The sequence below is a fragment of the Leucopleurus acutus genome (assembly GCF_964270905.1).
Source record: "Leucopleurus acutus genome assembly, chromosome: 8".
NCBI lineage: Eukaryota > Metazoa > Chordata > Mammalia > Artiodactyla > Delphinidae > Leucopleurus > Leucopleurus acutus.
The window spans coordinates 57,756,627-57,777,144 of NC_139151.1; the positions used below are offsets into that span (position 1 = coordinate 57,756,627).

The window sequence follows — 20,518 nt, forward strand, 5'->3', positions numbered from 1 at the left end:
TCCAGAGACCACTATGACCCTGGACAATACAGATGTTAGCAGAAACCTTGATGAACTAGAGCTATCTGCTCTCTTTCCCTAGTATCGTTTAAAGCCTGGGCTGGAGATGAGAATCCCTGATATTGATGAAAATTTAATTTCTTGCTACCTTAACAGAATGAGAAGTTTGAGTATCTTAATTCAATTTTTTTTTTTTTTTTTTGCGGTATGCGGGCCTCTCACTGTTGTGGCCTTTCCCGTTGCGGAGCACAGGCTCCGGACGTGCAGGCTCAGCGGCCACGGCTCACGGGCCCAGCCGCTCTGCGGCATGTGGGATCCTCCCGGACGAGGGCACAAACCCGCGTCCCCTGCATCGGCAGGTGGACTCTCAACCACTGCACCACCAGGGAAGCCCCTTAATTCAATTTTTAAAGACAATAAATAAAAGGTATATATTAGGATCAAGAGAGCTATTCTCTTTCATAACCGCAGTTAGGGTTGCCAGATTTAGCAAATAAAAATGCAGGACACCCTGGGCAAATTCCAACAGAAATGAAAGCTTCTGAGCTTCCCTGACTAGGAAAACTATTATACTCCCTCTTCTGGACATACTTAGATACCATTCTTGTATTTGATGAGTTCTGGGTCCTCTTGGTTACCCTTCAATTCCTAAGCAACAAGCTGGAGATGCTGGGCAGTTTCTGGTAACCAGTTTATGTCCGTCATGATCTTGCTGATAAAATTGAAGGCTGGTTGACTCTGGTATTGAATTAGAACTTGTATTTCTCCCATCTTTTATACTTGCCCTATATAGTTATATCTCTTGAAAGTTCTGTTGACTTAGTAGTGTTTCTCAGAATAGAAATAGAATTGTCTTATAAAAACCACTGCTTAATCAAATTTAATATGTATATAAATCATCACTGGATCTTGTTAAAATTCAGATTCTGATTCAGTAGATTGGGATGGGGCCTGAAATTTTATATTTCTAAATAAGCTCCCAGAGGATTAACAGACTGGTCCTCCTATCACACTTCGAGTAGCCACCTATGTCACAATCAATAGATATCTGTTAAATATGTACGTACCTAGGCCCTATCCCCATCCCAATGCACTGATTCAGAATTTCTGGGGCAGTGTCCAGGAATATATATATATTTTTTTTTTTTTTTTTTTTTGCGGTATGTGGGCCTCTCACTGTTGTGGCCTCTCCCGTTGCGGAGCACAGGCTCCGGACGCGCAGGCTCAGCAGCCATGGCTCACGGGCCTAGCCACTCCGCGGCATGTGGGATCTTCCCAGACTGGGGCACGAACCTGTGTCCCCTGCATCGGCAGGCGGACTCTCAACCACTGCGCCACCAGGGAAGCCCCCAGGGATATATATTTTAAACATACTCCTAGGGAGACCAATGGTCTATGGGTTTAAAATGCCCTCTACCTTTTTCTCTAGTTATTAATTTTTTATCCTTCAAAGCTCATTGCTGGTCCCTTCTGTCACTTGTTGCTCTTATCGACTATCTCACACTCTAAATCCTTAACAGTTGTCTGCAACAAGCACTTACTGTTTATCATGGGCTATCTTTTCTTGCATACATCCTGTCTGCCCAGACAGATTTTATTTCTTGAAATGAACAATTGCATACTTTCTTGTAGCCTCAGCCCCTGGCATAACACTTAGCATAGAGTACATGTTTAATTAACGTTCATCGCAGACAATAATGCTGATGATAGTGAATGATGAATTTCTCTCCAGGACTCATGGCTATTTCCCAGGACTTGTGTGATTAAAACAACCCGCTGACTCCATAAAGGAAACACCCAACTGATTAGCAAAAACTGTAATTCCCAACCACAGCACGTTATTTTTCAGGGATTGGTGCTACAATCCCTTTGTACCCTGGTAGCTGGGATTTTATTATGGTAAGTGGCATTTTTAAAGGAAAGAAAGTAATACTTTGAATTTATTATGTCTTTTATCTGTGAACCTCAAAGCATTTTAAAGCCATTCATTAAGTTACTGTAGCCAAGGTGTAAATATTATTACACTCTCCTTGCAAAAATGCTGACCAGAGAAAGAGTTACAAGATACTCGATCAAAATCATGGAGCCATTGTAAGGCTACACCAAGAAACTCAGGAGCAGCTGTGTCTGACAGGTAAGCACTTCTCAGCATCTCCCACACCTAAAGTCGTGTGACTTGAAAGGTGAGCATTCTTGTAGAAGAGAGGAGGCCAAAATAAGGAGAAATTTAAGACTATTTCAATAATCTTTCTTCTTCCTCTGTATTCCTACTGCCATTGATTTTTGCACTCTCTTATTCATTCTTACTTATGTTATGGTTAAATGCTGACACATCTTCTCTCTTTCACAACTTGATTTTTGTTTTTCCCCAGTCAGCTTGTTCTTCCTGCCTCCCAGTCCACTGTAGCAGCAGAGCAAAAAGAACTGCCATCTGAGATCTGAAATGAGGTTGGAACCCTTGTTCCATCACGAATTCCGCCTCTTTGAAAAAGTCGGTTCACTCAGAGGCAGTTTCCTCTTTGTGTGTAAAATGGGGATGGATCACGTCCATTTACTCTGTCACACGACGGTTGCAACGACAAAACGCGATTCGTAAACTGTAAAGCACTTAATGGGTATCAGCTGTCCCCTTACTGTACCAGTCCTTGTTTAATTTAATTGAAGCCCAGAGCCACAAACCGCAGCGAACCTAACACGGACAGGGCGTGTCTGTAGGGAACAGCCTAGAGGTAGATCTTTTTTCCTTTGAGAAAACGCAGGGCGCGGAGCTGCCGGGAGTTGTAGTCTTTGCGGCGGCCTCCACATACCTCGAGGAAAGAAAAGAACTACAACTCCCGTGACGCCGTGCGGGGACAGCCCCGCGCACCCTCCCGCCGGCGGGCGCCCCAAGACCAAACGGGAGGGGGCCTACGCGCGCGACGGAGATTCACAAAGCGAGCCCTGAGGCGGAGCGCGTTGTGGTGGCCGTAGCGGCTAATCCAGAAAATGAGACGCGTGGGAGTGTGTGGGGGTTGTAACAAGGATAAAACACGTGGAAAAAGGCAAATTAAAAAATAAAAAGGGCTGTGCCCCGATTCCTCACCACCCCGCGGGTCCTAACTTGCGCATTCCCGGCTCGCGCCTCGGGTCTCGGAAGCTTAAGTCAGCGGGGTTGGGAAGGGGCGGGGCCAGCGGCGCGGGGGGCGGGGCCTAGAGTGGCGAGTGCTGCGGCCGCGGCGGGGCCACGACCCAGACATCTAGGACTGTTGTTGTTCTCTCGCGGTGGGATCGCCTCAGTCTGGTCGCCCAGAGAGACCAGGAGCTGGTCTAGTTGGGAGCGGGGCGGCCGCGTCCCCCCTCTCTCCTGCTTCCCCAAAGCTGCGGCAGGAGCTGGCACAAACATCCTGCAGTTGGTCTCCGATGCCCTTCAGTGAGGAGGGGGCGTCGGGATCCTGGTGAGCGCACGTCAAGCCCCTCCAGCTACGTGTCTTTGCCGGCACCCCAGGCCCGCACACCCAAGTCTGGCTGCCATGGCTGAAAACGCAGAGGGGGACCTGAACTCCAACCTACTCCACGCCCCCTATCACACCGGGGACCCTCAGCTAGACACGGCCATCGGGCAGTGGCTCCGTTGGGATAAGGTGGGTATCTGGTCAGCCCGGCATCCGCCCCCTATCACTCCGGGGACCCTCAGCTACACACGGCCATTGGGAGTGGCTCCCTTGGGATAAGGTGGGTACCTGGTCAGCCCGGCATCCGCCCCCTACCCAGTGTACGCCCTTTCCCGTCCCCACCCGGTGCCCGGCAGGCTGTGGGGGAGATGGCTCAGGCCATGCGGCAGCGGCTAGCGGAGCCGGGCGTTGCCACCCACCTATGCCTGGGCTGCCTCCCTGGGACCGTCTGAGCTGGGAAAGAATGCCTGTAGTCCCTTCCTTTTGCAGTGCGCGAAAGTGCAACCTCCCTTCCTCCCATCTCCCCCCCTTCAAGTGTATGTCATCCCTCTTAATCCAAAAAATAATAATAAATAATAATTATCATCGTAAGCTATACCCTTAATACAAATGTTTCCTTTCCTCTTTCTTCTCTCTTGACTTCCTTCTCTGCAAATCTGAAAGTGGTTTTTTGCTCTGTTCTTGGACGCTATCTAACCGCTATCCTCTTTAGTTCTGGTCTGGTGTGTTTCCACCTTGCGTCGCTAGGTAGTCGCTGGTCTTTAATCGCTCCCTTGTATTCTCTAATATCACCTTTTGCTCTTGAGAAAGATAAGCGTTCTCTTTCTTTTTCTGGCCTGGAGTTATTTTATGGAAGTATCCTATTCCAAAAATCATGTTTTCCAGATTTCATGTGATGCTCCTGATACAGAATTGTTTTTGCTTTACCCATTCCTCCTCTATTCCGCCCCCACCCCCTCCAAATTGTTGCGATGATTTCATCTTGTGCAGGCATATAGGATGGATATGTGAGAGCTAAAATTAAAATGCAGTTATTTCACTTGTAAGAGGCCCTTGGCTCCAACAGAGGAAGATAATCCAGGCTTTTGCTTTGTCGAATGCATTAAATGAATTTGTTGAAATAGAGAAGTCAACATATTTTAAATGGAATTAATAATACTGAATTAAAGTATTAGTGTGGTAATATGTGAAATCATGTTATTCAATTTCCTAAAGGATTATTAGCGTTCTTAAAAAGTTTTATTTTCACTTTGTTCAGTCATTCATGCATTGAGCAAAAAATATCCATTGAGCACTGGGTAGTGCTTCAGGGCCTTTTAGGTCCAGCGTATGCTGGTGGTGAGGAAGCTAGAAAGGGTTCCTGCCCTCGAAAAGCCTTCAGTCAGCAGATGAGGAAGACCAACAAATAAGCAATTATGAGTTATTTAGTATTACTTGATCATATGTATCTTGGACATTCTAATTCCTCCTCTGGAGTCTAGACAAGTGCGGCTCAAACTTTGCAGTGCTTACAGATCACCTGGAGATCTTAAAATGCAGGTTGTGATTTAGGACACCTGGGGTGGGGCCTGAGCTTCTGCCTCATAATGAGCTCCCAAGTGATACCAATGCTGCTGGGCTGTGGACCACACTTTGAGTAGCAAGGCTCTAGAGTGTTCTGACTGAGATACTAGAGAGCTAACACCCTTTTTGTAGGATTTGACCATATATATAAAAAATATGTATGTATATACATATATATTTTTTTCAATCAAGTGTGAAAAATCTGTGGTATCCCATTAATTATCATAAGGATGTGCAAAATGCAAATAACTTTAAATCCATTAGGTTACCTGGTGAGCTTATGCCACCCAACCCAAAAGCTATGTGACAGCAGGAGCTGAATAGCAAATTATTAGGTAGTGGAAAAACAATGATTAAAACCTAAAGCTGGTCTCCTTACATCCATAATTATTTTTATTCACATTTGGAAGTGAAACCACATTTTTCCCCTGCCTTTTTCATGCTCTCTCTCTTTTTCCTTTTGAGCTATTGATGTATTTTTGTATTTCATCTACTTATTAACAGTGTGGAAACTCAGTAAGAAAAGCTGAACTTTTTATTAATTGCCTGCTGTGAATATAGTTCCTTGTTGTGAAAGGATACAAAAGAAGTGAAGATTCAGAGATTGCTCTTCTACTTTTGGTTCATTAGGGAGGAGGAAGCCTAATAGAAATAAAAGAGCTAAGGCTTAGCATACTGTGAAATGATATATACTACAAACTGCCTGTATAAATATCTTCAGCAGGGATATCTAACTAAATTACAAGTGAAAGTTATCCTTATATGTTTAATATAGTTAATTGCTGTTGTTTAAAGCCATCTGCTGTCAGTAAATGGATGTGGTTGCACTTGTGTCTCCCTAAAGTGATTTATGAACTTCAAAGACACTTGTAGAATTCCAACAGAATTTAATTTACTAGTAACTATTATGTATGTCATAGCCTTTGGCCCTTCAACAATAGGAGTTTGTTTTTCATTGCCATGGGTGAAATCTTTTGTTCTCTTTAGGTGCCAGTTTTTTTTGTTTTTTTGTTTTTTTTGCGGTACGTGGGCCTCTCACTGTTGTGGCCTCTCCCGTTACGGAGCACAGGCTGCGGACGCGCAGGCTCAGTGGCCATGGCTTACGGGCCCAGCCACTCCGTGGCATGTGGGATCTTCCCGGACCGGGGCACGAACCTGTGTCCCCTGCATCGGCAGGCAGACTCTCAACCACTGCGCCACCAGGGAAGCCCTAGGTGCTAGTTTTGACTACACTTTTCCTAATGGGTCTGTTGATTTGATTTTTTAAAAAATATTACCTGAATGAATTAATATTTGTTAATTGTCCATGCTATACCTAGATATTGTTGGGGTATACTAACATGTAAAAAGACTATGAAATACATATACATGTAAAAAGATAACGCAAGGGTGGTATTGGTGGCAATTAAATGGTGTATAGGCAGTCAGTTTTTATAGTAGTTTAAAAGTAAGTGACCTGTGGACTGGGTAGTCAAGGAAGACAATAAGAAGATGGGATGCATCTAAAAAGAATGAGGAGAGCCTTCACTGTAAGTGGAAGAGAAATTAATTTATATTTAAAGTGCCCTCTACATACAAGGCACTGGCTGAAAATCTGTGGGAGACACAAAGATGAACTAGATATGGATTGTATCTTCAAAGAAAATAGAAGGGAAAATAAAACAAAAGCTCACATATATAATACAGGGAGCAAGTAACAAGTGCCTTTAACAGATAAATAGATTTAAATAAGTTTAATAATTATTTAATAAAAATAATATTTACTTAATTGATCCCTCCCTTAATGAGAAAAATACTTTTAATTAGTAAGCAAAGGTGTATCTACTGTAGATAGATAGTGTAGGTAAGTTAGGCTATGATGTCCCAGGGCACTGAAATGTAGAGTGCAGAAATGTAAAATAATAGATCAGACCAACAGCATTTATTGCATTACACGTGGATGGCATATGTGGTCTTCCAGCACAGAGAAACTGAGTTTAATACCTATTTTTTTTATAGTGAAAAAAAGAACCTACCAAATGCCCTGATTCTTGATGACTCTGGTGAGGCACATAGTACTAAGACATAAGTTGATCTAAAGGCAATTTGCTACTTGCCTAGGTCACCAGTATTGCTCGTTTTAGCCTTGGTGTGTGGTGTTCTTTGAAATCTCTTCATGAAAAAGGTGTTATCTGTGCTGAACCTTCAGGATTAATTAAAATTTAGACTTGTCAACATTGAGAGGAGGAATATTCCAAGTAGAGATGAAAACATTAATGTGTATACTTAGAATATTTGTTTCTGCTGTAGCTTAGGGTACATAGAGAGAAATTGTTGGAAAGGCATGTAGACCAGGTCATAGAAACGCATTAGTATGTCGTTAGTGGCCTTGAATAAATAAAGGTGTATGTAAGTGTTAAAAAGAAATTAGTGCAACAAGACAGGGTGTTTATTGGGGAGGTCCCATGTACCCCTTCCTGTTTCTATGGAGTGGCATTCTGTTGTGCCGTTTAGTATAGTCCAGGATCTGACCCTTTGTTCCTATACCTTCAGACTAATTTGTTAGTCTGTCTTGTCTCAGGATGGACTCACCCGGCTCAAGGTTACAGAAGCTGATGTCTGAATTCAGAATGCTGTTTTATTAATTTATGGTACAGTTGTAATATAAATAGATTTGTCTCAGTCAAGCCATTTTCTAGATGCACCATAAGGGAAGTCAAAGAATCAGAATATTTTTAGTGATTGTGAAATCAAATCACAGGGAGTCAGATATATGGCATAAATGTTTAACAGCATTAGCCTGTAATAAGTAAATGCATCAATCTCTGTGATGGGACTGTCCTACCACTGGAATCCAACAAGTCTGTGGATCAAGGTGTTCCTCCTCCAGGCAATGCGCAGATGACTCTTCTACAGTGCTCTCCCCTTCTATCTTTTAGAGCTGACTAAGGCCCCCAGTTCCTTCCTACTTCTTTCTTTCACAGCTTTCATACATTCTATCAAATTACAGACAAGTCTTGCTGGCCTAGACGCCAGGTTCTCTTTAACATGACAACTCTCTCCTGTTTTTGATATGCTGTAAATTTTAACTTTTCGAAAACAGTCGTATCAAAGATATTAAGCACTGGCCAAATTTGGGTGTGTGAATGTATGGGTGGGGAGTGGGACGGGACCCAGGGCAGAGCTGCTCAGCCAGATGTAGCAGCAACAGCTACATACATATTGAAAACAATATGGAGGCAGGAATTGGCTTGGCGTTTTGAGAAATAATGAGTAGAGTACTATGGTCTCAGAATGTAGGTCTATGTTGAGAAAGAGTAGAAGGTAAAGATAAGTTAGTTAGGTTAGGGTTATGAAATGCCTGAAAATAGAAATAAAAGACTTCATTCTAAAGTCAGTGATTTTCAAACATCTAGCAGTGAAAGTTTTTCAAGCAAAATATAGCCCAAATTGTTTTAAAAGTGGTGAATGAATTTCCTTTTAAATCATCATCATGTGATGGAAAACACACCCATGAAGCACCTCTACAAAGGTTGTCTAGTCCAGTTTCATTGTGCAGAGACCCAAAGAAGTTGTGGAAATTATCAGTTGTGGTGGGTAGAGCCTGGACCAGAACTTGGATCTGCCACCTAGTTCAATCCAATTTTTACAATACTGGTCTATATTACATTTTTTGTTCACATTTTTCTAATACTTTACATAATTTGGCATTTAATCAATGAAGAACACTTATCACCTTATTAATTTTGGAAAATATTAGTGCTTATTACTGAATTTATTTGTGTAGTGTTTCAAACCTTGATGATCTGAATCATTTGATATTCACAGCAACCGTGTATGGTAGGCAGGCTAGGTAGTAGTTATCCCTATTTTTATAAGTAAAGAAATTTAGTTTCAGACAAGGAAAACGACTTGCTCAAGGACATATGGCTTTTAAGTGGTACACTTGGTACTAAACCTAGGATATCTGACCTTTACTCTAGTTTTCTTATCACTGTACTAGACTCTAACCTGAATATTTAGTAAATGTTAGTGACATAATAAACCAAGTTTCAAGGACCTCATTAAAACCATTTTACTGACTTTTGCGAAAGCTGTGGTAGGCTGTAATATTCTGCAGAATAAATTGCCATGAAATATTTTTTAAAAGCTGAATTTGCTGCTCAACAGTTGCTTAGGTTTCCTTGGCAACAACATTCTCCCTCTGTCCAAGAGATTTAGTACATATAAATAAGGGTTTGGAGATACACACACACACACACACACACACACACACATTTTTTTTCTTTCCAAATTTCTTACATTTGCTCTTCAGTTTCTACCATTTTATTTTTTAATTTATTTTTATTTAAAAGAAATGCGTGTTTATGATTTTTAAAAATTAGTACAAAGGTATTATAATAGAAAGTGGCGTTCCTAATTGCCTCTTCTCATCCTCAGTTTCCTCCTTAAAAACCATTTTTAACTGTTTGTCTTTAGTTATTCTCATGACTACCATCAAAAGACTAAATTAATATGCTAGTACCACTATTCCTTGATTTGTTTTGGATATTATCTGTCAAATACATACTATGAAAAATGAGAGCTCACTCACACTGTTCTCCACCCTACCTAAACTTTATTTTTTTAAGATTTTTTTCTTTGATGTGGACCATTTTTAAAGTCTGTATTGAATTTGTTACAATATTGCTTCTGTTTTATGTTTTGGTTTTTTGGTCACAAGGCATGTGGGATCTTAGCTACCTGACCAGGGATCAAACCCGCACCCCCTGCACTAGAAGGCGAAGTCTTAACCACTGGACTGCCAGGGAAGTCCCCACCCTGCCTAAATTTCATTATGCCATTAGTTTTAGTTATTCTTTTGAAAGCTTAAATAATGTAATCAGTGCTAACAAAGTCTCCAGAACAGTAAGCTTAGCTCACAAATACAGAGCTCCCAATTGGCCATTTTATTTGAGAAGAGATTGGTAGAAAACATACCTATGTATACAAAACTAGAGAAAACCCATACCAGCTTCCCAGAAAAATCTGTGGATATCAATGACTAACCAAGGATCAAGTTATGTAAAGAAAACAAGCAGCATGAAAAATAAAAACAAAGCAATGGACCCAGAAAGGAACTGAGGTAAATAAGGGAACATAAGAACTTAAAATCTTAAAATTAAGTTTAAAAGGATAATTATTCCATCAAACAAGGAAAGATGCTATGAAAAAGGAAGAGGAAAGAAGAATGAGCTCTTGGGAGTTAAGGAAAAAAAAAACTGTATCCCTCCACCCCCTGCCGAATGCAATAGAAAATATAAAAGCATAAGTTGAAGAAACCTATAGCAAAAGGAAATAGGAAATATGAGGGAAGCTGACATGAAGGAACTACCCCAGGAGTCCAGTGTAAAGAAATCCCAGGTGACAACCGTGTACTAGTTTGACATTGGGCTTCAAAGAAATGTGTCGTGAAAAAGAATGCAATGTCTATGCCATAAGCAATAAAAAGCTGGAAGATGTTAATGATAATGTTGAAGATGGCATGTTATTTCTGGCAACAGCAACATCAAAAAAAGAAAAGCAGTTATCCACAGATGGAAGAAAGGGAGGAAGGGGAGGAGGGAGGGAGGGGAGGAAGGAAGGAAAACAGACCTGGATAAGCAAGTTATGGTTCAAAACTGAAGAAAACTAAAACAGGGCATGATTTTGAACAATTAGTTGATGGATCTTAAGGAAAAAAAAATCCATTTGATCTCAGTACCTTCAGAAGACACAAGGTGGGCCTGGTGAGAAGGAAATTTTATCCAAGCCCACTACTAGGGTCTGTAGTGAACAATATTTAGACAATCTTAACCTGGTACTTATTATTTTCAATGTTGAGGATCAATCTGAGACAAAACAGAAAATTTTAATTTTTTATTGAGGTAAAAAACATAAAATTTACCATCTTAACCCTTATTTTTTTTTTTTTGCGGTATGTGGGCCCCTCACTGTTGTGGCCTCTCCTGTTGAGGAGCACAGGCTTCCGGACGCGCCGGCTCAGTGGCCATGGTTCACGGGCCCAGCTGCTCCACGGCATGTGGGATCTTCCCGGACTGGGGCACAAACCTGTGTCCCCTGCATTGGCAGGCGGACTCTCAACCACTGCGCCACCAGGGAAGCCCTCATATTCACATTTTTATGAAACAGATCTCCAGAACTTTTTTATCTTGCAAATCCATTAAAGAAGTCCCCTTACCTCCCCTCTTTCCAGCCCCAGTACGAGATGTTAAAAACAGGGGAAACAGGTTGGGTGGGAGGATTTATGGGAACTACCTGTATTATCTGTTCAATTTTCTGTAAACCTAAAACTGTTCTAAAAATTAAAGTCTGTGAATTTGAAAAGTACTTATACTTGAAAGGGAAAGGATTCTTATTTGAAAGCACTTTCTTTTTTCCCACCTGAAAATTTCAAAATAGGTAGACTGGCTACTTCTGCTTTTTATTTGGGGGTCTTCTTTGCCCTGTTTTTTCTTTCATAAACGTTTTTTGTTTAGTTCCTTTAAGTTTTCTACAAGGCCATTAGAAGTCTATTTGGATATATCTTTAATCTGGAATTATTTTTTCCCCATCTCTTCCTTTCCTCCTCTTTGAAAAAGCTAATGAAAAGGAATTTATCTTTATTTGGTTCTTCCGAATTGTACTTATAAGATACATTAAGTTAACCATAGAATGTAAATGTTATATTCCACTAGCTTGGATTTTCATGGTCCCTCCTCGGATAATCTAAATTTGATTTCTTTTATCTATCTTTGTGGAAAGACAGTATGTTTTGCTTATTTGGTTGTTTTTACCTATTTCATATGTTTAGAAACACTTTTCCCCCAAATAAAAGGTTGGTTAGTAATTTAGTGTAGATTTTACTAAAGGAGTATTTTTTTCATAAGTCACTTACTCTCTACATTATTGCTAATTAGTACTGAGGCTGCTGCCCTCTGGTGTTGGGAGTTAATGGAGAAAATGATTAATGCTGGTGGAAAGAATAAACAGACAGGTAGTGTATCCAATCCTGCATGGGATCTTTTACACCAAATAATTTAATGAGCGCTATACCTTACCAACAAAACTATGAAAATGGTCTTACTGAATGCCCAAAAGAATATGAAAATTATAATGTAAATGAAAAATACTATGCTTCTCAGATACAAAGTCATCTTAGCTTTCGGTTCACCAGACTTAACCTCGTTAGAAAATCTCTTCAGTGTAAGTGGTAGTTTTGTTTTGTGGTTTCTGCTTCAGAATTTTCTCATGTCATTTTCCCTCTGAAATATTTTATTATTCATGTAGGTAAAAACTATAAAAAAACCTAAATGCCCACCAATAGGGGAAAGGATAAATAAATAAACTAGAACACTGCGACATTTGAAAAGAATACACATATCTACATGTATTGAGAGGACCTCCAAGATTTATTGAATGAAATGAGCAAGTTCTAGAGCATCGTGTACAATTTGATACCATATATGTAAAATAAAAAGATAAAGCAAAACTACATTTCTGTAAGTATGTAGATGTAGGTAAAGGTCTGCAAAGATACATCACATACAGTATTGGCTCCCCTAAAAGAGGGGTCTGGGAATGATAATAGTCAAAGATCTCTGTAGCTTTATTTGTGTTATTAGTATTTTTTAAAACAGGAAAGTATATTGATGTACTTATAATTAATAATTAAAAGTAAAAATTCAAACATGAACAAAGAACAATTAAGTGGTCAACTGTCTGGTACTGGTTTCTAAGAGCAATAGGAGTTCAAAGTCAGGAAGACTTTATGTAAGAAGTAGAATTTGAGCTGGGCCTTCAAGGTTAAGTAGGATAGGAATAGATGGTGGATACGGGGGCAGAAAATTTAGAGTGGGAGAAATAGAGTAATAAAATAGAATGAAACTGATCACGGAAATGAAACTGAACAGGGGACATGCAAGAACAATGAAGAGATTTTTTTTTTAATTGAGGTATAGTTGATTATAGTATTATATTAGTTTCAGGTGTGAAACAGTGATTCAAAATTTTTATAGATTATACTCCATTTAAAGTTATTATAAAACAGGGCTTCCCTGGTGGCGCAGTGGTTGAGAGTCCGCCTGCCAATGCAGGGGACACGGGTTCGTGCCCCGGTCCGGGAAGATCCCACATGCTGCGGAGTGGCTAGGCCCATGAGCCATGGCCGCTGAGCCTGTGCGTCCAGAGCCTGTGCTCCGCAACGGGAGAGGCCACAACAGTGAGAGGCCCACGTACCGCAAAAAAAAAAAAAAAAAAAGTTATTATAAAACATTGGCTATATTCCATGTGCTGTACAATATATCCTTGAAGCTTATTTATTTTACACATAGTAGTTTGTACCTCTTAATCCTCTGCTTCTATTTTGTCTCTCCTCCCTTTCCTCTCCCCATAGTTTTTTCTCTATATCTGTGAGTCTGTTTCTGTTTTGTTATATTCATTAGTTTGTTTTATTTTTTTGTATTCCACATATAAGTGATTACATACAGTATTTGTCTTTCTCTGTCTGACTTACTTCACTAAGCACAATACCCTCCAGGTCCATCCATGTTGTTGCAAATGGCAAAATTTCATTATTTGGGGGACTTTCCTGGTGCAGGAAAGTTAAGAATCCGCCTGCCAATGCAGGGAACATGGGTTCAAGCCCTGGTCTGGGACGATCCCACATGCTGCGGAGCAGCTAAGCCCATGTACCACAACTACTGAGCCTGTACTCTAGAGCCCACGAGCCACAACTACTGAGCCCACCTGCCACAACTACTGAAGCCTGCGCACCTAGAGCCCGTGCTCTGCAACTAGAGAAAGCCTGCGCTCAGCAACAAAGACCTAACACAGCCATAAATAAATAAATAAATTTATTTTAAAAATTTCATCATTGTGTGTGTGTATTGCATCTTCTTTATCCATCCGTTGATGGACACTTGGGTTGCTTCCATAGCTTGGCTATTGTAAATAATTCTGCTATGAACATTGGGATGCATGTATCTTTTCAAATTAGTGTTTTTGTTTTTTTCAGACATGTACCCAGGAGTGGAATTGCGGGATCATATAGTAGCTCTTTTTTTTTTTTTTTTTTTTTTTGAGGAACCTCCCTAATGTTTTCCCTAAGTGGCCGTACCAATTTACATTCCCACTAGCAGTGTAGGAAGGTTCCCTTTTCTCCATACCCTATCCAGCTTTTATTGTTTGTGGACTTTTAAATGATGGCCATTCTGACTGATGTGAGATGATACCTGATTGTAGTTTGGGTTTGCATTTCTCTAATAATTAGCAATGTTGAGTATCTCTTCATGTGCCTGTTGGTCATCTGTATGTTTTCTTTTTTTTTTTTAATTCATAATTTTTGTCTGCATTGGGTCTTCATTGCTGTGCGCGGGCTTTCTCTAGTTGGGGTGAGCAAGGGCTACTCTTCGTTGTGGTGCGCGGGCTTCTCATTGCGGTGGCTTCTCTCATTGTGGAGCACGGGCTCTAGGTGTGCCGCCTTCAGTAGTTGTGGCACGCAGGCTCAGTAGTTGTGGCACGCAGGCTCAGTAGTTGTGGCTTGCGGCTGTAGAGCGCAGGTTCAGTAGTTGCGGCGCCCAGGCTTAGTGGCTCCACAGCATGTGGATCTTCCCTGAATAGGACTCGAACCCATGTTCCCTGCATTGGCAGGCAGATTCTTAACCACTGCACCACCAGGGAAGTCCCTGTATGTTTTCTTTGGAAAAATAACTATTCAGGTTTTCTGCCTATTTTTTTAATGGGTTTTGTTTTTTTTATATTGAGTTGTATGAGCTGATTATATATTTGGAATATTAACCCCTTAATGGTCATATCATTTGCAAATATTTTCTCTCATTCAGTAGGTTGTTTTTTCATTTTGTTGATGGCTTCCTTTGCTGTGCAAAAGCTTTTAAGTTTAATTAGGTCCCATTTGTTTATTTTTGCTTTTGTTTCCTTTGCCATAAGAGACAGATCCAAAAAAATATTGCTACGATTATGTCAAAGAGTGTTTTGTGTTTTCTTCTAGGAGTTTTATGGTTTCCAGTCTTACATTTAGGTCTGTAGTCCATTTTAGCTTATTTTTGTATATGGTGTAAGAAAATGTTCTAATTTCATTCTTTTACATGTAGCTTTCCAGTTTTCCCAGCACACTGATTGAATAGACTGTCCTTTCCCCATTGTATATTCTTGCCTTCTTTTTCATAGATTAACTGACCATATATGAAGAGATTTTTTAAAAACTCAGGTAGAGCACATGTGTTAGACTCTTGTGGCGATTAAGAATAGGTGAAGGAAAACTAGTATTTATTGAATGCCAATATGCCAAACATGGTACTAGATGCTTTCATATAAAAAGTCTTTTTAAATCCTTCCAAAGATTATATGAGGTAGTAATTACCTTTTTTTTTTAACCTACACACAAACTCAGAGAAATGGAGAGAGTATTTGAATCTAAAAAGGTTTTAAACTCCTCTGCCCTTTGAGATCTGATCCCACCCTTCCTAACCTTTACATTTGATATAATCAGAATTGGACTTTATTGTTGGTTCTTGGTTGATTAATCTGGCTGCAGTATGTAATCAGGATGAGATAGTTTAGAGTAGCAGAGGGTAGCTTGGAGACTCTTCTAGAAATATAGATATAAAAGTTTTATATTAGGATGCTCATAGAATCTTATAAGAAACTTAAGGAAGAAATAATGAGACTTATTAATAAATTGATTTCTGTCTTTTTTAAAAACACAGAGAATGGTAAACAGTTCCCATTTTGTTAAATCACAGCATTTTGCTAACTTTGAATCAGCTCTCCGTTTTAAAGAAATAAATTATAAAATCAGTTTAAATTTCTGTGTCTACTTCCCTGATCCCATTCTCCTCTTTTCCTCCTTTCCGCAAAGTAACTAAGGCATATTTAGGACTACTAGGGTTTTGTCTAAATTTCCTGTTTCTTTAAAAAATAGTTTTGTTTTTCTTTTCTCTTTTTTAAAATTATTTATTTGCTTATTTATTTATTTTGGCTGTGCAGGGTCTTAGTTGCAGCATGCAGGCTCTTAGTTTGCAGCATGCAGACTTCTTAGTTGCAGCATGTGGACTCTTAGTTGAGGCATGCAGACTCTTAGTTGTGGCATGCAGACTCTTATTTGCAGCATGCATGTGGGATCTAGTTCCCCAACAAGGGATCAAACCCGGGCCCCCTGCACTGGGAGCTCGGAGTCTTACCCACTGGACCACCAGGGAAGTCCCTGTTTTTCAATTAAATAAAGATAACCCTGGAGGTTAAACAGCTTTAAAAAAAAATCCTTAGTCAAAACTATTTCAATGCCTGAAAACACTCAAATCAAAATTGAAGTATTACATTTCTTATAATATATGCTTAGTATATAACTTTTGAAAATATGGATACTATTAACTTATCCCTAAATAGTACACTGTAAGATTTTGAGAAGCTATAGTTCTTTAAAAAGAAAAGTCAGCAATAACATATGTCAAGTACAGCCTAAGATGGTCTCTAAATAGAAATGTCACATTTTACAAAGATAGTAATCAATTGTATTTGTGGTTTCTGTAAAATTAGATTCATACTTACATAAAATAAATGACTTAAACATCCTCTCCTCCAAATATCAAGGAACTTTTACATAATTATGAAGGAAAACTTAACAGTAAAAGAGTTGACATTATATCACAACTCACACTGACATGAATTTATTTTTTGTAATTTGCATATCCTTTTTTAAAACTCTGTTTTATAAAGCCACTGAGAATTCAAGCATTTTTCAAGTATTGTATTCTTTTTCTTTTTTTGAGGGGGAGTGGGGGGCGTGCTGCGTGGCATGTGGGATCCTAGTTCCCCCACCAGGGATCAAACCTGTGCCCCCTGCAGTGGAAGCACAGAGTCCTAACCACAGGACCACCAGGGAAGTCCCCCAAGTATTGTATTTTTAACATTAAATTACATTTTCCATATGTTTCATAAAGGGAAAGGAAAAAACCATCCAATATTGTTTGTCATTAATTCATGCTTTATAAGGTAAAACACTATGCATCTGTACTTACCCATTTTCCTCTGCTCCAACATCAGTTTTAGAGCTTTTCTATATACTTTTTACAAAATCAGGCTTATTGAAGTATAATTTATATTTACGTAATTGACAGTAAATTTCATCCATTTAAGTGTTCAATTTAAAGAGTTTTGACAAGTGTAAATAGTTGCATAACCAACACCACAATCAAGATATAGAGCATTTCTATCCTGCAGAAAGTTGCCTCATGTCCTTTTGTAGTGAATCCCATCACTCCAGCCCCTGGCAACCACTGATCTAATTTAAGTCCAGTAGTTGTTTTTAATTGGAATGTAATTCACATAACATAAAATTATAAAATTCACCACTTTAAAAGTATCTAATTCAAGGGGTTCTAGTATATTCAAAAAGTTATGCAATCATGGGCTTCCCTGGTGGCGCAGTGGTTGAGAGTCCGCCTGCCGATGCAGGGGACACGGGTTCATGCCCCGGGCCAGGAGGATCCCACATGCCACGGAGCGGCTGGGCCCGTGAGCCATGGCCACTGAGCCTGCGCGTCCGGAGCCTGTGCTCCGCAATGGGAGAGGCCACAACAGTGAGAGGCCCGCGTACCGCAAAAAAAAAAAAAAAAAGTTATGCAATCACCACTAATTTCAGAACATTTTAATCACCTTAAAAAGAAACTCTATACCCGTAATTAATAGTCACTCCTTTCTCCTCCTAACTCCTGACAACCACTAATCTGCTTTCTGTCTCCATGGATTTGCCAGTTCTGCACCTATTATATAAATGGAACCACACAATATATGGCCTTTTATGTCCCTGTTCTTTCAACTTGGCATGTTTTCAGTTTTCATCTGTGTTGTAGCATAAATCAGTAATTATAGCTCATTAGCCATTTGTGCATCTTCTTTAGCAAAATGTCTGCTTAAATCCTTTGTCCAATTTTTTTGGGGGTGGTCTTTTTATCGTTGAGTCATCATATTTCTCCACTGTTCCAATAGTTTGCCTTACAGAAATCATACAGTATATAGACTTTTTGGGTTTAGCTTCCTTCACTTAACAATGCTTGTGAGATTTATTCATTTTGTTGTCCATATTGGTAGTTTATTCTTTTTATTGCTGAGTAGGATTCCATTGTATGGATGTACAACAATTTGTTTATTCACTCACCAATTGAGAAACATCAGGTTTCAACTATTCTGAATAAATCTGCCATTAAAATTCATGTACAGGTCATAGTGTGAACATGTTTCATTTCTCTTGGGTAGATACCTAGGAATGGAATTACTATTCAGAATTTACTGAGAAATTTTAAAATAATTATTGGGTATTGAATTTGCGTCAAATGCTTTTTCTGCATCTACTGAGAAGATCATGTTTTGTTTTTTTTTAATTAAAACTTTATTTTTTAAGCAATTTTAGGTTCACAGCACAATTGAAGTGAAAGTACAGAGGTTTCTCATACTCCCCCTGCCCTTACTCATGCACAGCCTCCCTCATTATCAGCATCCACCACCAGTGTGGTACACTTGTTAGAACTGATAAATCTACATTGACACATATTAATCACCCAAAGTCCATCATTTATATTATGTTGTTGGGCTGCACCCCGCAGACCTGCAAGCCTTATACTTGCCCAGCCTCAAGACCGAAGAAAGAGCCCAGAGTCAGCAACAGAGACATCAGTGATTTAATGGACATGGGGAACTTACATGGCTGAAGCAAGGTCCTGGAGCAACACCTCGCCATGTGTGGGAGATGGCAGGCAGGACATGGCAGTAGTCTTTACTGTTGTGGAAGGGAGGGGGCAATTTACCAGTTATAGAGGGAATTGATGTCAGGTTGGCTCATCAGTTACCAGGGAAACCAGCAGAGTAGCATGCCCCTCACTGCCCCTTTGTTAAGCTATCATAGCCGAGATGTTCTAATCTGAAGATTAGAACAATCACTAGCTGGGGCTGGGGGCAAGTATGTCTCTATGATTAGGAGGGAAGGTTAGTCATGTGAGTACGGTGTAGGTGAAGCAGGCACTGGTCGAATAGGGGATGTTCAGAGAGCAAGAGAACAGCCATCTTGGGTGGCCTGGTCATACATATGTTTTAATCTTGGTGGTGTACATTCTGTGGGTTTGGACAAATGTGTAATGACATGTATCTACCATTATATTGTCATACAGAATAATTTCACTGCCTTAAAATTCCTCTATGTTCCACCTATTCATCCCTTCCTCAACCCTCAACCCCTGGAAACCACTGATCTTTTTACTATCTCTGTACTTTTGCCTTTTACAGAATGTCATATAGCTGGGCTCATACAGTATGTAGCCTTTTCATTTTGGCTTCTTTCACTTAGTAATATGCATTTAAGTTTCCTCGTCTTTTCATGGCTTGAGATCTCATTTCTTTTTATCACTAAATAATAGTCCATTGTCTGGGTGTACCATAGCATTAAACAATTTTTTTACTTTGAGGTATAATGAATTACATTGATTTTTAGATGTTGATTCAACTGACATTCCTCAGAAAAATAACCACTTGTTATTCTTTTTATATATTTTGGTAAGAATCGTTTTATATATCTGTTAGATTTTTATATTAGGATTATGCTGGCCTTGTAAAATTACTTGAAGTGTTCCCTGCTCTATTTTCTGAAAGTGTTTTTGTATGATGGTATTTATTTCTTTAAATGTTTGATAGAATTTGCCACCCAAACCATCTGGGCCTGAAGTTTTCTTCATGGAAAGCTTTTTGAGAACAAGTACAATCTCTGTAACAGATAAAGAGTTTTGGGGATTTTGTTTCATTAGTTTCAATTTTGGAAAATTAACTTTTCTTAGTGTATTGAGAGTTAATATTATACCACTCCTTGTAAATTCTTGCAACAATGTTGGCCCATGTTTTATCATCAATACCACCTCCATCCTTTATCATTTGTATCACTTTTTATAAAAGTGTTTTAATTTTTGCTTTAATCAGTCCTATGCATTTTAAACATAAAGAAGGAAAAATAGTCTTTTTATATTTATTCAGCTGTCTACCATATCCAGTGCTCTTCTTTCTTTCCTAAAAATTCAAGTTTCCAAGTGGTATCACTTCCCTTCAACTTGAAGAATTTCCTTTAGCATTTACTGTAATACAGATTCACTGGCAATGAATTCTCTTAGTTTTCTTTATACATATGTTAGATTTCTTGGTATTGTCTTTTAGATCTCAGAGGCTCTGTTAAATTTATTTTTAACCTTTTTCTCTCTGTATTTCAAAATAGATCATGTCTATTGATCTGTCTTCTAGTTCATGGACCCTTTTCTCTTTCATCTCCATTCTGCTATTAAGACCATTTAGTGAATTTCTAATCTCAGATATTGTATTTTTCAGTTCAAAAATTTCCATCTGGTTCTTTTGTATAGTTTCTGTTTCTTTTCTGAGATGTCTCATCTTTTCCTCCATTGCAAGAACATTTTTCTTTAAGTCACTGATAATAGCTGTGTTAAAATCCTTGTCTGCTAATTCTAACCTCTGGG

The 20,518-nt window shown here is 39.3% G+C and overlaps 1 protein-coding gene across 1 annotated transcript in view; it reads left to right on the top strand.

Moving 5' to 3' along the window:
- Positions 1 to 3,509: 3,509 nt before the first annotated feature.
- PGM2L1 (phosphoglucomutase 2 like 1) overlaps positions 3,510 to 20,518 on the top strand; it is a gene marked incomplete at its 5' end in the record, with an annotated part of 67,525 nt that continues 50,516 nt past the window's right edge. Inside the window, one exon of the mRNA XM_082845125.1 lies at positions 3,510 to 3,620. Coding sequence (XP_082701251.1) covers positions 3,510 to 3,620 — 111 coding nt within the window. The remainder of the gene's footprint in view (positions 3,621 to 20,518) is intronic.